This window comes from Argiope bruennichi, chromosome 10 (genome assembly GCF_947563725.1).
Source record: "Argiope bruennichi chromosome 10, qqArgBrue1.1, whole genome shotgun sequence".
In the NCBI taxonomy this organism is placed as follows: Eukaryota; Metazoa; Arthropoda; class Arachnida; order Araneae; family Araneidae; genus Argiope; species Argiope bruennichi.
The window spans coordinates 108740510-108758439 of NC_079160.1; the positions used below are offsets into that span (position 1 = coordinate 108740510).

Here is a 17930-nt window from a genome sequence, read left to right on the forward strand (position 1 = left end):
TATTTGATCACCAAAGAGGGTGATGGAGATTACAGTCACCAAATATAAAAACAGGGACGGAGGAAAAATAATAATGAAAAAAAAAAAAAAAAACTTTTATACTTTTAATATTGTGTCCTTAAGGAGCATATAAGTTAATGATAATAAAATTTAAGCCTTTGTAATAAACTTCAACTGCAAGAATTTCATGTTTGGTATCGTTTGTAGCACTAATTCAGATAATTCTACCAGATGCGTTTTTTGGAATTCCTGTAATTAAACTACCTCCAGGCCGATCTTGCCTGTCTAAATAAAACCAATTTTTAGTTGAACACAGAAAGTGATCTTCATGCTTGAAGAATGTTTCTTAAAAAATCCAAAATTCGGATTAAAAAAAAAGGGAGGAACTTTGAGCCATTTTTTTTAAAGACCTCTACAGTTCCGCTGAAGAGAACTCACAAAAAATCAGTCCCAAATGAATTATGGGAAAACAAAAAAGTTTGAAAACACACAAGAAAAACAAAAGAAAAAAGGAATAAAAAGGGAAGGAGCGGGATCAAGAACTAACCAAAAGCACCTGCATCCAATTGTATTGGAATAGCAGATGCTTTGCGAATATTTTCTAATGCTTTTTTTCTTTCTTTGTGAAGAAAGATTTTCGCCACCAACGTTACTCATGGCTGTTAAACTATGTGACAGCAATTCCATCAATTTTTCAACCAATCCAAGCATCAAAGATTTGCTCTTCCATTTTAATTTTCATTGTTTGGATGACAGATTCTATCCTTTCATTCATTTTAATGACCGTAGTCTCCATTTTTGATGCAACATTTATTTTGACAACTGTCGCGTAACTAGATTTCTTTGATTGATTGTAGATTAGTCTCGTCTCAGCAGTTGTGATATTGTTTCCTCATTTGAGCTCTAAAATGTTCTTTTCCTTGATATAAAATGGGGATCCTCTCGATGTGACCGAATGCTCGTCTTCATAATTTATAAATTTCTGTGGGGATTGACAAATGTCTGTATGAATTTCGCCACACAGATGACAAATCTTTGGCTTTTCGCATACCCTTGACTTGTGCATGAAACTAAAGCAATTTGTGTACTGTCGTGGCTTGTCAATAAATGGTAATTGTAATAAATAATTTTTTGTTGTAAACAGGACTTTTCCCTTGCGAGTAAATTTCATATTTTGTATGTTTGCATGACGCTTTATTTTCTCTTTTATGAAAACTTGTAGGGTAAATGGGTTTATTTGGGGAATTTTTGATTTAGTATCTGCATTTGATATTGCATTATTAATTTCTTCGTATTCATTTTGCCCAAGGCGTAAAACCAGTCCATTTGTGGATTTTCCACTCTTGGAGAATTTTTCAGACATTGCAGATTGCATGATGTTTACAAAATCATTTTCTTCTACTCCGATAACATTTGTATGGCTCATTTTTACTAAGTTTTGAAACAGTAGAAGGAAAAAAAAAAAGAAGGAAAGTGGTCAGGTTTCACTTGACTTCAATACATTATATTACACACAAGTTGAAAACAGAACATTCGAATAATAAAAATAAAGTAATAATAATAAAAAAAAATAAGAGAACAAGGAGCAAATTCTTTTGCTTCAAAAATAGAGTACAAAATTATTCAAAATTCAAATCTCGTTTTTTTTTTTTTTTTTTTTTTTTTTTTCCAATGTCAACAATGCAAAGAAAAATTTCTCGAGATATGTAAGTTTATATCTACCTAGTTTGACGTTTGAGGAACGTGGAGTTTAAAAGATCATGCATGAAGTGGCTGACCATTCTTGAGAGCGTAACACATTCGTGTGAAAAGTGTTATGACAGAATTGGCAAACGAGGCATCAATGGAGAACTCGGAATATATGTACTCAACTTATTCTGCACGGGATTTTGAATTTGTATTCATTCAAGATGTAAGTGCTTTACTAGTTATTATTGTCAGATACAGATGAAAGAGTGCTTCATGGGGGCTGGCACAAATTGGATATGGCCCACAATGGTTGCTGATCGTCTTTCACTACATGGTAACATTCATACGCAAAACAATCTTAGTTGGGCGACTTTTGTAATTCATGAGTATCTAACCAAGCCACTGCATTTTCTTCATGTGACTGTTTGATGTAGTATCTCCTCATGTTCCATTCTGAACTTTTTGAAGATTGTTGTCCTGTGTGCAGCTGGAAAATCTGTACTGTTACGTTTTTGCGTGACTACTTTGTGCCTGCACGGCAGGAAATATATGCATTACTTGTCGTCATTTTCATGCAAGGATGGCGTCCCGCCCCACATACACATGAAGTCAAGATTTTCCTAATGGACATTCTTTTTGAAGACCGAGTGAAAAGTCGAGGTTATATATTTAAATAGGCCTCATGATATCAGATTTGACCCTGGCTCTAACAATACTTTAATCTCCGTATATATATTAGGGCTGTCCATTCACTTTGGTGGATTTGAAAGATGCCATTCGATGGACCGTTGATGGTATCAATGACGACAAGCTACACTCAGCAGTAATAGCCGTGGTAACACTCTACACTTTCCTAATACTTTATGGTGGTGATCATGATGAACATCTTTACTTTAAAACAAATGCACGGTGAAACAAATGCAATACTGAGATCTGTTTCTTTATCTATTTTTGTTTGCCTGATTTATATAATGTTGCTTACCAGCACTGTTAGTTCAATCACTGGAAATATCTTTTATTATCAGCTCTGTTGGATACTAATTGGTTGCCGAATCAGTGATCTCAAGGCTTATTTCAAAACTTGGCTACCATTTGGCGACAAAATAGATAATACTGGAAATTTACAGAATTTTGGTGACAGAGCCAATAGGAACCGAGATATTCCTGATTGTTCCAGAACCTTCTCCGCCAGGCTCCGGGAAAATAAAAAACTGACAGTCTTAAGTTTAAGACAATCGTGGAAAGAGTCGCTGGAAGGTTTAAAGTCGCATAGCGAGTCAACAGCGAATTAGTTGGATTAGTCCAGCGAAGCGCAGGCGTTGAGTGTAGCTCAAGCAAGTGGAGAATGGAGCAGTGTGTCGAATCCTGGAAATTATTGTAGAAGCAGCATCGAGTCGTGAGTGGAGTAGTCAGTCATGTAGTAGTGAGTCGGCAGTTAGAGCGAAGAAACGGTGGAGAATTGTAGGCGTTTGGAGAGACCGTAGAGAGTAGCTACGAAGATACCTTCCTCCTGCTAAATTCTGTCTGGCCATTTTGTGTGCTGTGGTTGTTGTTTACAACTTGTGGGCTACTGTTTGTTGTAGTGTGCTGCTGTGTGTTGCTTGTGTTCATCTCGGCTGTGCGTTTGTTGCCTGCGTATTCTTGTCTTTGTATTAATAAAAGTCGTCGTTTGTTACTGAGATGTGACTGTTGTTGATTTCTTTTCTTTATCGACTAATAAATCGAAAGAACCCCGAATCCATAGCAATATAATGTCTCATTATGAAGTGGAAGCACCCTCGGTTCGGTTACTTTTGAAATCGGTTTATTATTATTATTATTTATTTATTCATAGAAAAAAAAATCCAAAATCCTTCTTATCATATTCATTTAAACCGAAGTTTTTTTTTTTTTTTCCAAGTATTATGTTACTTATATCACGAATTTATGTGGTACTTTGTATTTCATTTAATTTAAGATTGGCCACATTTGGCGAATAGTTGGCTACTGGGAATATTGATTGTGTTTAATTTCAATGAAAGTTCTTATACATAACTTTCCTCCTTTAACAATAGTTTTTAAATATTAAATTATGATGCGTACTAAAGTTGTGTTATTTTAATATCCGTATATCTACTTTGCTTAAAGTACGTATCAACATTTCTAATGGTGTAGAATCCATTGGCTTCATAGTGCCATTAAAAATGCCACTTTTCGTATAATTCATTTCTAACCGCATAGTGTTTCTTGATGTAATGTGATTTCTCTTTCCGATTCCTCGTTTAAATTGTGTAGAAAATAAACAGAATTTTTCAACATAGAAGAAAATTAACGATTAAATGTTTCATAAAATGCGAAAAATAGTTTGCATTAATGATATTTGTTTTTTTTAATTACATAATTTTAAAAAAAATGTCGAAATTCAAGAAAAAAAATTACGCTGCATATTAAATTTAATAATTAATTTTTTAAATGACGTAAATAATAATTTTCTACGTTGATATTCTCGCAAGTTATCTCTGAAAAACACTAAGATCTCGCTTCATTTTTAATTAATTACAATTTTAGAAAAAAATTCGCTCCGAGGTCCCCTTACCCACCTTCCTAAGTATATTTATGTTCATTTTGGTGGCTCTAGACCAATGCCTTGTAAAGCGTCATAACACACACATTCTTTTTTATTATTTGTTGAAATTGAATAAATACTTCTTTTTACTTTCTCGTATTAGAAGAAGAATGTAAAATAATAATAATAATTTTAAAAAAAAACACGAAATCGAAATTTTGACAAATTTTTACTTTTTATATAGCACCCCCCCCCCTCCCAAAGTCCGAAAAACACATTTCTTTAATTATGTCAGTCAGACTGTGGCAAAGATAATTCAACAACGATTTGGGCTACACGGATGAAATTTGGTATTTTTTCTTAACAACAAATTTGTAGATTTCTACCAAATTTTGAAAGAAAGCAGTTTGCAAAAAGTACGTCTGTCTGTCCGAGAGCAAGTGTTTTCCCACTATAATTCTAAGCATAAAACGCACATATAAGGGAATATTGAAATAAAAATCTCACTCTTTTGTTCAAAGTCTAGTTTATAGTTTGAAAGAGCAGATACCAGGGCAGGAATAAGGTCTTGAGGTCTTTTAGGCAATGAATCTCAAAGTCCAAATTTTCTCATTTATTAAAACCAAGTATTTTTTTTATTGATTAAAAATATGGTAATAAGAAGCTTTAAGTAGAAAATTTCATCAAACTAAAATAGTAAAACATTAAAGTGCGGATCACTTTTCGGAAGGTTTGTTTCAATAGGGTATGACAATAAGGAAAACAAAAATTAAGATTTAAAATAATTTTATACAGAATAGTAATGATAAAAAAAGACAAAACTTCTTAACCTTAATCTAATATTAGAAGCAAGCATTTATTTTAAGGATAAAACATTATATTTTTTTAGAATTATAAAGCAACGTAATATAAAATTTACAAATAATAATAATAATTAATTGGAAATGGTATGATAATAGTGTTCCAGATTTTAAATGAGATTTGATTTTAATATAAATAAGTTCGAAAACACGGCATTTGTAAATTCAATGAAAGTGCAAATTTAAATTATTCGGAAAACTTCTCAATAAAACTTAGAGGCATCACGGTATTTGTAAATCAATCAAATTCAAACAAAGTATAAAAGGAATCAATCGAACGAAGTACAAAATTAAATTACAGTAGTCTCACGAGTATCCGGCCTAATGTGGCGAAAGGACAAGCCGGATAGCAAAATAAAAAATAAAAAAAAAGCTGGAAAAGTAGGAATTCTATGAACTATGTCCTCCATTTATCTCAAACCACGTAGAATGTGAACGCGGCCCGATGAATCATAGAAACAATTGCCGGTAATGTATCGTGCTAAAATAAAAGGCTCTGTACTGCTAATAATACTTTATAACAGTACAGAGCTTTATAATGTTTATATACTGCAATGCACGTTTCAAGAATTTATTAGAGGAAAAAGTAAATTAAAGGATATAATTTTTTTAAATTTTAACATAAATTCTGTAATGCCTAACTTAAATACAGGGAATATAAACGAAGCATTAAAGTAAATCGTAGATCTAATTCTTTAGAAAATTGGCTCAAACTGAATCGACTCAAACGTGATTTTGATGAATGATTACAGATGCGAAAAGGAAACTCTAGGGTAAGAGTCAAAACTTTCAATTTTTAGTTTCTGAATACTGTACGTATTGTGTAGCGGCAACAACTGAAGTCCATTACACACTGACGAAAATATGAACAACGAGCAGAACGCTGCTCTTGTCACAACTTGTACTTTGTCACGACACGTAGGCGATTCGAACAGACACCCGTTTCCAATGCCTTGGCAATGTTGCCAATTCAACGCTTTGCTTTCCTTATTTAATTACGATAAAAGAAAACTAGGTTGGATTGTCACGAACCGGATACGCGGAGTGTACTGTATTATGTTTCATGCACGCGAATGTACAGACCCGCAGACGGTCAATCCGTTAACAGACAGATTTGGTTCTAAATGTCCTGTGGATTTAAACTTTAGATACTAAAATTATGTACAAAATTTTATCCACTTAGAAATTTCACTCACAGCTATTGTGCGCACTTGCATTAGGATACATAGTTCCTTTAAATAGATTTTGTTCAAACTTTGTTAGAAATCCACAGAATTGGTGTAAAGACACATACGAAATTCTTTCAGCTCAAAGTGTTTTTATTTTCTAGTATATGTAATATAGAGAAAGCATAGAAAGTGTCAAAAAATTCGAATTCGAGATTTTGACGAATTTTAGACCTCCCTAAATTCGCACAATACACTTTTAGAAAATGTCCGTCTGTGACAAATATAACTCAAAAATGCTTTGAGGTAGACGGTTAAAATTTGTACGGTCTTCTTTATATCAGATTTCAATCAAATTTTAAGTAAAATATCTTCACACGGAGGGTTCGAATATAAGTTAACACAATAATTATTAAAACGAAGAGAATTAGATAAATAAAATTCGGCGCACAGATTTAACATCGATAGTGTAGACATCTGTCAAATTTAGAGCCAAATTCAACTGCGTGTTGACGGCTGTATTTTCAGAAACATGTAAACGCGATTACTAAAAAGCGCAATGGCTTAAATATATCAGATTTGGCATGGGATTTTGTGACTACAAGTGTAGTTTTCTGTAATAATTTTGCTTTAATCGGTTGAAAAAAACGTGTTTAAAACACTCGAATACTATTAACGCACGCCAGGGATTCATCGCCAAATAACTCGCCATGGATGGCAAGACAGATTCAGTAAAAATGCTAAATTTATGACAAAGGTTATTTTATAACTATTGTACGCCAATGCCATGTGACGCGTTTTCTGGCATGGCAAGTTTATTAAAGAGTATGCGAGAAAATTTTAAGGAGACCTCTACCTCTGGTTTAGTTATTAATTATCGTAATGACAGACAAAATTCCAAAAAAGCGTTTTTTCAGTCTCATAACGTGGCGATGAAAACGCGAAGATTCGCCAAATTCTTAAGATTGAAAGTTTTGATGATTACAATAATTTGTAAACATCGTGTGCTAGAAAATATAAAAAGCATCACAATTACTGTTACAACAAGAGTATATGGTGCAGGAACATAATACTATTTTTAGTCCATTTCATATTTGGCTTTCAAATACTTTTAACATTCTGTATATGCGGCGCCAGTGGTATCGATTTTGTGGGGCAAGTATATAAATGCCCTGAATACAAGTTTTAGGAGATTTAATTGGGACAAAAGAATAGCGAAGTTTGTAAGTTTATGTCACTCAGGATACGAAGTGAGAAACTGCTGCAAAAATTAAGTACTTTTAAGCACTTTTTAAGCACCTTAGCCAAAAAAATTAAGCACCTTTGTTCATGTACACATACGTAAACCTGCGTATTTTCAAAGTATATAATATTTTCTGCTTTATAATAATGCATAATTTTTATTGAATTTTTTAAAAATTAATTTTAAATGTGTATTTTTCAAATTTTAATACTTATTTCTATATCTACACAATATCTTCTATTGCAAAACAAATTATGTCTTTTTGGTTTTCGACAAAACAAGAAAGATTATAAAAATGAAAAATTATCTATACTAAAAAAATCAAGTTTACTTTATAAGATTAACAATAAAAATCTGACTTTTCTCAATACTTCTTAAAATTAATAAGCTACCAGTTTATTTAAATGAATACATCAGTTTTGAAAATGTCAATATTGATGAGGAAGCATAGCATGATCAAACAGTTAGTATTTAATTTTTATATATGTAACAACAAATAAGGTTCGACATACTCTTCGTTTCAGTATTCTGAGACGACCACTTTTCGACGAGTCTATCTCATTAAGGGAAGAGACGCGGAAGGATGAGTGCATTTCCGGCATTTTTTGACCTTGATTTTCTCCCTATTAGATACTTTTTTGTTCAATTTTTTTTTCTCACGTGTATGTGGATATCGTGTTGTTTCTGACATTATTATTTTAATTCAATCTGCGAGTAATCCCAGTTTATTTTATTGTTAAATATAAACAACCCCTCCTTTCAACTTTCCTTTTACCCCTATTTTGAAGAATTAAATCCATCCTAACGTATGCGCCAAAGCGCGGAAAGTTTTAGAAATTTTAGTTGCAGTCTTATGAAGATAAAAACTAAGCATTCAGAAATGGCTACAATAATAAAAGTAGCAAAACTGCCATGAAATTGACGATAGTATAATGACATGTTCCAAATGAATTTCTTAAATCATTTTTTTAATAGAAAAGAATAGCAGAGTTCAGAAATGGTCAAATTATATATATAAAAAAATAAATAAATAAAAATAAAAAATGTATCATCGCATCTTACTTCTGAAATTTTATAAAGACCTTTTTTTCAAACGTTTTGATTTCCGAAAATTTAATAAAAACTTTCTTTTTAACAGACATTTTATATATATATAAAAAAATTTGGATTCCTTGTCCGATTTCTCCCTTTTCTTGGTTTTCTTTTTTGATCCATATAATAAATAAGCTTTTACGACAATGCTTTCAAATGATCGTATTCAACGTGTGGGGAAAAAATGAATAAAATGCTGTCTTTACATTTCTCGAGAAAATTAAACACCTTTTAAGGACTCCCCCCCCCCAAAAAAAAATTAAATGCTTTTAAGGTGCTTAAAAATGGTTTTCAAATTTAAGCACTTTTCATTACGCTACGCACCCTATACCCTTTAAGCAGAATTTGATGAAGAGGCGAGAATATAATACCATGCCTTGATCGCTGCGCCTTTAAAATTTGCTAAACCACAAAAAGGAGGGGAGTCATATTACGCCCCGAACGTCACTCAACTATCGCCAAATCAACGATAAATACCTTCCCCTGTACTCTACATCCTACACCATTATTAGGTTATAACAGTTTTGGTGTATTTCGAGAAGGGGAAAAAAAGCAAATCAATGAAAAATTTGATTTTATTTATTTCAAGATGTGAGCATCACTAAATAACAATCGTTCTATCACATTATATTTTAGAAATAACATATTTATTGATATGAGATTTATAGTCATATATAAAATTAAACTTACAAATACGAAATTTTGATTTCGAAATTGCTTAACCTGCTAACCGTAGTGGACTTACGTCGCTATAGCAACATTGGGTTGCACACACACTTTAAACATATACAATTCCATTTTTTACTTTTACTTCGCCAGTTACTTTAATTAGCAAACAAAATTAGCAATTGTGATCTATGCACAGGTCTGTCTATATAGCTTAAATAAAAAGATTGAATTCTAGTATGTGATTTAAGCTTAGCAGGTGCATGCAACCTAATTTTGCCACAGGGGTGTCATTCGAGTGCAAATGGTTAAATTCATTATTAAAAAAAATAATACGGTAACAATACAGAAATGAAATATACGTTAACATTTCATTTTAAAAGATTAGAATTCACAACAATTTAATATCAAAATACTATAAACCACGAAAAGTTAAGGCACAATATGTCTTTAATCTAGAAAGGAAGGGGGGGGGGGGAAGAGCTTTTTTAGATTTTTATTCAGGGTTTATTCTTTTCTGAATTTCCTTCCTTTTATTTTTGAAACCAAGGTATTGTCGCTATGAGAAGTAATACACTAAGTTCCTAAATATAGGGGTGAGGAGTGAGGGGATTTATCACCAGCTGAGTTAGTAGGGCATTTTAATGCCCCTGTCTCTCAGCTTATTGTAAAACATAAAAATTTAAGCTGTCATGGTTCGAAGATGTATTATTTATTTTCAAATTCTGTGTAGGTCCCCTTTAAATCAAATTCAGCGATTGACAAGTTAAATTAAGATATCGAAAAGTACACTGAAACGAGATATATTCGTACTTTTTACAAAGGAATCTAGATCTGAAATAAAATTTCAAGAAAGTGATTAATAGTGAATCTTCGATTTGTTTGGCACTGTGCAATGGAAGGAATCTAAATAATCAACGACTTCCAGACGGAATCATGGATCTATATATGAAGTCCTATGCTTGTGTCATTAGTCATAGAGTAAGCAATAAAGATATTAATATATTTTCTGAAAATCTAGACTCGCCATTCAAGAAATAAACTAATTATGTCTTTGTTTAAATTCTGGATAATTCAATACAGCCAGACAAAATCACGGATCAGTATGTAAAGTCCTATGTTGGTTCTATAAATGATTGATTCATTCTAATAAAGAGCAATAACTGATCATATCAAGCTAGAATTTATCTGAACTTTTTAATAATATACTGAAAAACTTTTGTGTCTTAACTTTTGGAGGTTGTGAACCTTTCTTTTTAAATATATAAAATCATTTTATATTTTTAAAGGCGATTTTATATCTTCTTCCTTATTGTGGTAGTGTAATAATTCGTATTTAACACTTTCAACGCTACCGACGAGATATCTCGTCGATAGCGTTGAAAGTGTTAAACACATTTTGAATGCTAAATAACATTAATTATATTTTTAATAAAATTATTATCTGCTGCTACAAAATATAGTTAAAATATTGACTTTCGGAAGTGCTTTTCAATCACATCTATTTTAACATTATATTGCAATTCTATAGAAATTCCAATTCCAATAAAATCATCATACATTTTTTTTTTGTGATAAATTCCATAAAAAACAAATATTTTAAAAAGATTTATTATTAAAACGAATTAAAAAATGTTTACATGCTAAAATAAATCATTATTAAAAAAAAAAAAAAAAGATCAGACGCGAAATTTAAATATCTACCTTCAACAAGGAAAAAAAACTGATGTTAATACAGTAACATAATAATAAAATTGTATATGAATATAAACTTAAATATAAAATAGTTATATTAGTCTGTTTAACAACTTATGTCTTTTCATAGGCAATGTTCCAAATGTCAAACCACATGCAAAAATAATCAGATCTTGTTTACGATAAAACTCTTAAATTATATATAAATATTTTTATATTAGTTAAGAGTTCAATGATAATTTAATTTAAAAAGCATTCTAATAGTTGTTTGTCTTTCTATTTAGGAGGATTATCCTTCGCATGGGTATCATAATGCCTCGTTAAACTACTTTTAAAAGAAAATGTTGCACCACAACTGTCGCAAGCAAAAGGTTTCTCTTTAGTGTGGATCCGAGAATGACTCTTCATTTTATCAATCTGACGAAAACCTTTGCCACATACTTGACAAACGTAAGGTCTCTCGTCTGTGTGACCTCGATAATGCACGGTGAGACTGTCTTTTCTGGAGAACGCCGTGCCGCAGACATCACATTCAAAAAGCTTCTGATTGGTATGAGTCACAAAATGCCTGGTTAAACTCTCCTTTCTAGAAAATGCCTTAGAACACACTTCGCAATTATAAGGTTTTTCTTTTGTGTGAGTACGATAATGGCTACTTAGCTTACTCTTCAGACTGAAAGCTCTGTTACAAACATCACATATGAAAGGTTTCTCGTCTGTATGGAGACGACAGTGTGACATTAAATTGCTCTTTGTCGAGAATGTTACCTTACACACATCGCATTCGAAGATGATCTTATCTTGGTGAGTACGACAGTGTTTGGCGAAACTATCTTTCCTAGAGAATCCCATACCACAAACCTCACAGACAAACTGGTTTTTCTTTTTATGAGTAAGATAATGTCTGGTTAAACTCTCTTTCCTCGGAAATGCAGAGCCACATACTTCACAACTAAAAGGTTTCTCATTTGTATGAGTACGATAATGTGTTTTTAACTTGCTTTGCACACTAAATGATTTGCCACACACATCACAAAAGTGTGGTTTCCCGTTGGTATGCTTACGATAATGCGAGTTTAATTTAACTTCTGAACAGAATACTGCATCACAGAGCGAGCACTGGAAAAGGCTTTTATTAGCATGATTACGATTATGCCTATATAAGCTCTCCTTTCTAGAGAAGGTTGTTGAGCACAAATCACACTTGTAAGGTTTTTCGTTTGTATGCTTATTATAATGCCGTTCAAAGTCCTCAACGTTCAAAAATGTTTTATTACACACATCACATATAAATTTATTGTCAGCTTCATCATTAAAGTCTTCTAAAACTGTGTCATTCAACATGGGATATATTACTTCTGCATCAGGAAAATTGTTATGCACACTGGCGTTTTCTTTTGAAAGGAGATGGGTTTCTTCCGGACTATTTTTCGTTTTTTCGCCTTCTTCAGAAACGGAGTCTATTATTTCTGTTCCTATTTGGTTAGTTAGCGCACTGTTGCTTTCATCTGAAAGAGGATGCATTTCTTCTGTTTCTTTGGAATCAATTTCTGTTTCGTTGCTTTCGTCTGAAAAGGAATATATTTCTTCTATTTCTTCCAGATTGCTTTCCATGTCATTATTTTCTTGGTTTTGATTGTGAGCCATTATTTCTTCCATGATAAAAATCTCCTTTATATACTAATCATACTGAACTGGTAATTCAGACTTAGAAGATGAGAATATATTCCTGAAAGAAAAAAAAAAAAAATGTTTGAATACCAATGTTTTGAATACTAAAATAAGTTTATCATGAATAATATCAACATGGGATTTAAATAGACATTTAATAGAACATAACAGACATCAAAACATATAATAGTTTAATAGTTTTTATACATCATGATTTAACATTCTGTTACATATTATTATATTTAGAGTGTCCAAATGAGTTGATTTTGGTATTAATTCCTTAAACACAGATTCTAAATGAATATGTCAATTAACAGCATTGTGAAAAAGAAATGATTGTTGAATTTTATATACAAGATTCAAAACTATAGAAGATAAATTTTTTAAAAAGCATAAAACTTAAATTATTATACTGTCCATGCACACAAAAATTCTCCATGTACCAATTAATTAAGCTAAGTACAAAATTTCAACAGTATATAAAAAATGTGTATGGAGATATTTTAAACTGAATATCAAATTGGCGATTAAGAATCAAAAGATGGGAATATGTTCCGGAAAAGAAAGCTGCCTTAAATATTAAAATTAATACTCAAAGCATCTTTCTTTGAATAGAATCAGCATAGAATTTACATCGAAATAGACAACAGTTTAATAGATGTTGTTTATCACTCTTTCACATTATTTTACACATTATTACATTTAAAGTTCCCAAATGAAGTTGGTATTGATTGGGTAAATGTAAATCCTAAATGAATATGTCAGTTCACAAAGTTGTATAAAAAATGACTGCAGGAATTTATAAACAAGGTTCAAAACTACAGAAGATTCATTTTTTAAGAAATATAAAATTAAATTAATATGCCGTCCATGCATACAAAAACTCTCAATTTAAGAATTAATTAAATAAATAACGTATAAATAATGAACAGTGTATAAAAAATAGAAATATTTTCAGTCAAAAATGCTGAATCATTATATACAAATTAAAATGAAATTACATTAAACTTAGATAGAAATGAAACAATTCAGAAATATTTTAGTATCCCCCCCCCCCAAAAAAAAATTAATTTTTCATCTACAGTTCTATTCTTAAAATTTTTTATAATATGCTTCCTAAAAAAAATGCCTTAAAATTTTATAGACTAAATTGAATAGTCAATGTCACTCAGACTTTTATAACCGTGTATCAGTTCACGAAGATAAAAATTCTTAATTGAGAAATGTTATTAAAACTGATGATTATTATTATGATTTTGATTATTACCTTAGTAATTAAAATTATACATATAGATGTAATGACATTTTTTAATCTAAATTAAATCTTGGTTAATTTTTATGACTTTTATTTGAAATTAGCCCATATAAACTTCATTCTAAAATTTCTCTTATTTCCTGATCCAATTCCCATTTTTTATTTAATTCTACACAAGCTTTAAAAAACTGCTGACTTCAGCATTTTCTCATGCTCTGAGCGAAGGGATAAGAATCCCTTATGCTTACAACATTCTTTTAAAGATACCTAAGATCCCCTTTCCTAAGTCTACATGCATCAAAGAAATCCTTATCAAAATCTCACAGTAAAATCTCTGAAAGGAAAAATGTCCTATCTTTTTTGCTCTTATGTCACAATATAATCGGAACAGAAGTTTTATCATCGATTCTTGTGCATAAAATGTGGCCAGGAATGAAATAAATCGAAGCAAATATTCAAAAGTCTTTTCTTCTCAGCCATGCTAAATTCAAAATCTCTTCTTCTCAGTCAACTACTAAAATATTTTTACCTATATATATATGTGTGTGTATGTATGTAATACAATTTTGAAGATGCATGTTTGAAAAAAGACATTTCTAGAATAAACTTCAGTTTATTTTACCACAGGAAGGCATAATCTATTCATAAGAAGCAATAATATGATACATTTATATCGCTACACAAGTGCAAAAAGTTTTTCACTCAGCGATTCTTATTAAGAGAGTCTAATAGGGATTTCCTTGCCACATGCCAACTTTGGAAAGAGAATCTTAAGTATCTTTGAAAAGAAAGTGTGCACATTCAATGTAAAGAGATTTATTATCTCTTTGCATTGCATGTGAGAAACAAAAATGTCAGTAATTTTTTAGAGCATGTGTCAGAAATAATTAAATAAAAAACTGAAATTACAATCAGGAAATAAGAGAACATTTTAAAATAAAGTAATATAGAATAATTTAAGATAAAAAAAACAGGTAATTAATTAGGATTTAAATTAAATTCAGAGATATCATTACACATATTTGTAATTCAAATCCACCTATAATAATGATACTCATTTGTAAAACCAATTTTCTAAGAATGTATGGAATGATATCAATGCATTGATAGATAATAACTATTTCACTGAGATTTTTGACAACACTTATTTGAAACTTCGAAGATGAATTCCAAAGCAATATTAGCTTTATACATGATTTCAAACAAAAGAGAAAATCATTTAAGAAATAATGCACTTAGAAAGTTTTCAATACTTAACAATGAATCAGCATTTTAGTAAAGTATCCCAAAATATATTTTAAAATTATAGGATTATTATTCTATCATCTAACTCAAACCTGATTATTTTCTAATTTTCAAATATATAAAGGAATCTTAAATGAATTAAAAAAAAAAAAGAAGTTCAAACTTTATGAACAACAATAATAATATATAATTTAAGTAATGTATTTCAAAAAGCAAAGCAAATTTTAATTAATTCACACACACATGCACACAAAAGCCTATTTAGAACATATGAAAGCACATGTCTGAAAATATATTTTTCTTTTATTACTATACAAATCTTGTATTTCTTATATTTGTAGAAAGATATCAGCATATCATCTATGAATTGCAGCTTTTGTTTGTGGATCTTAGGCCTCATTACTTTGTAAACTAAATCAACCAGAATGCTAAAAACACCTGATTTAAATAACTAATTGCCCATAAAAACATGTCTTTCAAATTGTATAAAATAAGGATATTTAGTATAAACATTGTATAAAATAAGATAATGCTATTGAAATTAATATATAATACGTCAAAATATTTAATACAATACTAGCAACAAAACACTGCTAGTAACTGTGCATTAAAAAGCTTAAAAAAAGAAGCCACAAATTCCATTGCTTTATCAATGAACATTGTTTCATAGTAATCAAATTATAAAGGTAAATTTGAAGTCTGTTAATCGAGTTTATTGCACAGGAATCCATTACATTTACCACTATCATAAACACAAAATTAATTTTAAAAAATAAGAGTCCAAATATATCATTAACTTCTATATACTTTACGATAACATGCAGGATTATTTTACTATGAACAATTATATATAACAGTGTTCTATCACAATGTCAACTTTAGTTTTCATTGACTAGTGAAAGAGCTAATAGTCATTTTTTTAAATATTGCCACAAATATTCTTTTAAATATCCTAAATATTAAAGTCAGCATTCTTAGATGTCATTAAAATTTTGAACAAACTAAATTTATTACAAAAAAATTTTTTAAAGAATTAACATTTGTTATAAAATTTTGTCTATAAATAAATCAAAATGTTCTTGCATTACAATTATTCTCAACAGAAATACTTTAAATAAAATAATCATTTTTTTAGATTAAAGATACGATGCATTTATTCAAAATATGGAAATTATCTAAAATATTTAAAAGATCATTTTGCAAAAATTCTTTCATACAAATTTCATAATGTTACAACAGTTCTTTACTTAATTTATATTAACTTTTTTGATAAAATCAAACATTATTAAGATACAAAACGAATCAGAATTAATGTTTATTTAATACACATTTTGAAAAGTATTACTAAAAGCAATGCATTCTAATAGCATTATTGTCAATGAAGTTTTTGAAAGTGGCTAATTTTAAATGAGAAAAATAACCATTAGATTTTTTTAAAAAGTCTAAATTTGAGATCTGACATTGACACTGCAGTCAACATGTAAGTAAATAAAATTAATTTGTACCATCCAGAAAATTATATCCATTATAATATCACCCTCCCCCTCCATTAAGAGCATGATACAACGTTTTCATTTACGAAACACCTACATGATCTTTAGCTCCATTAGTTTTCAATACGTGCTCTACATTAAATTATTATTTCAACTTTTGTTGTAGTTTTTTTTCAATCAATAATTAATAATTAGAAAAATTACTTCAAATTCATTCTCAGCAAATCACCTTGGCTATTCGATCATTGCATTATCCCAATTTTTTCTAATTATAGGTTGTTAATTAAGTACTGTTGTTGAAAGAATCCAGTTGTACGTAAAATAATACACTTCCAATTAAGCATAAATCATACAAACAATCCAAATCAGGTGGCTGATAAATCAAAATAAGCAGAATAAATAATCACTATTGATGAATAAAAACCGCATGCAAGATAAAAACAAAAACATCAACACACGTAACCCTACCACTTGCTAGCAGGCAATTCCTTCATGCGGTTAAGTGTAGCAAGATACCAAAAAGAAGCGTTGCCCCATTGGCTACTACAATATACTGATAATTTTCTAAAATTGGCTCACTTTCAGAAAGCGAACGGATTTCAATACGAATACCGCACTTGAAAGTAAGGAATTCAACTTCATAATTAATGAATATATATATTATATATTCTTCTAAAATTTAGGATTTAATACTTTTAAGAAATCTGTTTCATTTCAAATCAATAATTTTATTTAACATTTTATTCTTTAATTAATTTTTGTAGTATTTTTTTACTCAAATAATTTTTGCTCAATTTAAAATAATATCATTCATTTTTCAAATAGTTTTTATAATTTAAAATAATAATCTTAATATGAAAAAAACTGAATCTTGTTCGCTTAACATTGATGTTAATAAAAAAAAATTGTTTCTTACCAATAGTACATGAACAAATTTCGAATGCTTGCTAGACCATTGGGCGAAATTATTATAGAAAAAGGAAAATTAACAACGTTTCTGCTGAACAATAAAAGCAGTTAGTCTACAATTCCAAATAGTACATTATATTGTAAAATTACCAAAAACAATAATATATACTAAAAAGATGAATGTGTGTGTGCGTAGTGTTTGATCCTCTATAGCCCAGATCGTTTGACGTATAGTGAACGAATTTAGCACATATACGTTGGAGGGCGGGAATGTACACCTAGAAAGACTTTTTTAAAAAAAAAATTTAATTAGAACTGTAAATAATTAAAAATTAAGCTGCAATTAGAAATTTTCACTCTATAATTTCGGAAAATAATATAGCATAAAAATAAATTTTCCA

General features: G+C 30.0%; 1 protein-coding gene across 3 annotated transcripts; it reads right to left on the reverse strand.

Moving 5' to 3' along the window:
• Window positions 1-10952: 10952 nt before the first annotated feature.
• On the reverse strand, window positions 10953-17150 carry LOC129988383 (zinc finger protein OZF-like). Of its 3 annotated transcripts, none has more exons than XM_056096605.1 (2): window positions 17089-17150; window positions 10953-12685 (listed from the first exon to the last, which is right to left on the reverse strand). In XM_056096605.1, exon 2 carries the CDS (start codon window positions 12613-12615, stop codon window positions 11233-11235), a length of 1383 nt encoding a protein of 460 aa, XP_055952580.1. In that variant the 5' UTR covers window positions 12616-12685; window positions 17089-17150; the 3' UTR covers window positions 10953-11232. The 3 variants fall into 3 exon arrangements, with proteins under 3 accessions (XP_055952580.1, XP_055952579.1, XP_055952578.1); XM_056096604.1 differs by lacking the exon at window positions 17089-17150 and adding an exon at window positions 16850-17082; XM_056096603.1 differs by lacking the exon at window positions 17089-17150 and adding an exon at window positions 16825-17082.
• Window positions 17151-17930: the final 780 nt, after the last annotated feature.

Excerpts from the sequence above, each read along its gene's own strand:
- LOC129988383 (XM_056096605.1), bottom strand. The coding sequence starts at position 12,615 with ATGGAAGAAATAATGGCTCACAATCAAAACCAAGAAAATAATGACATG.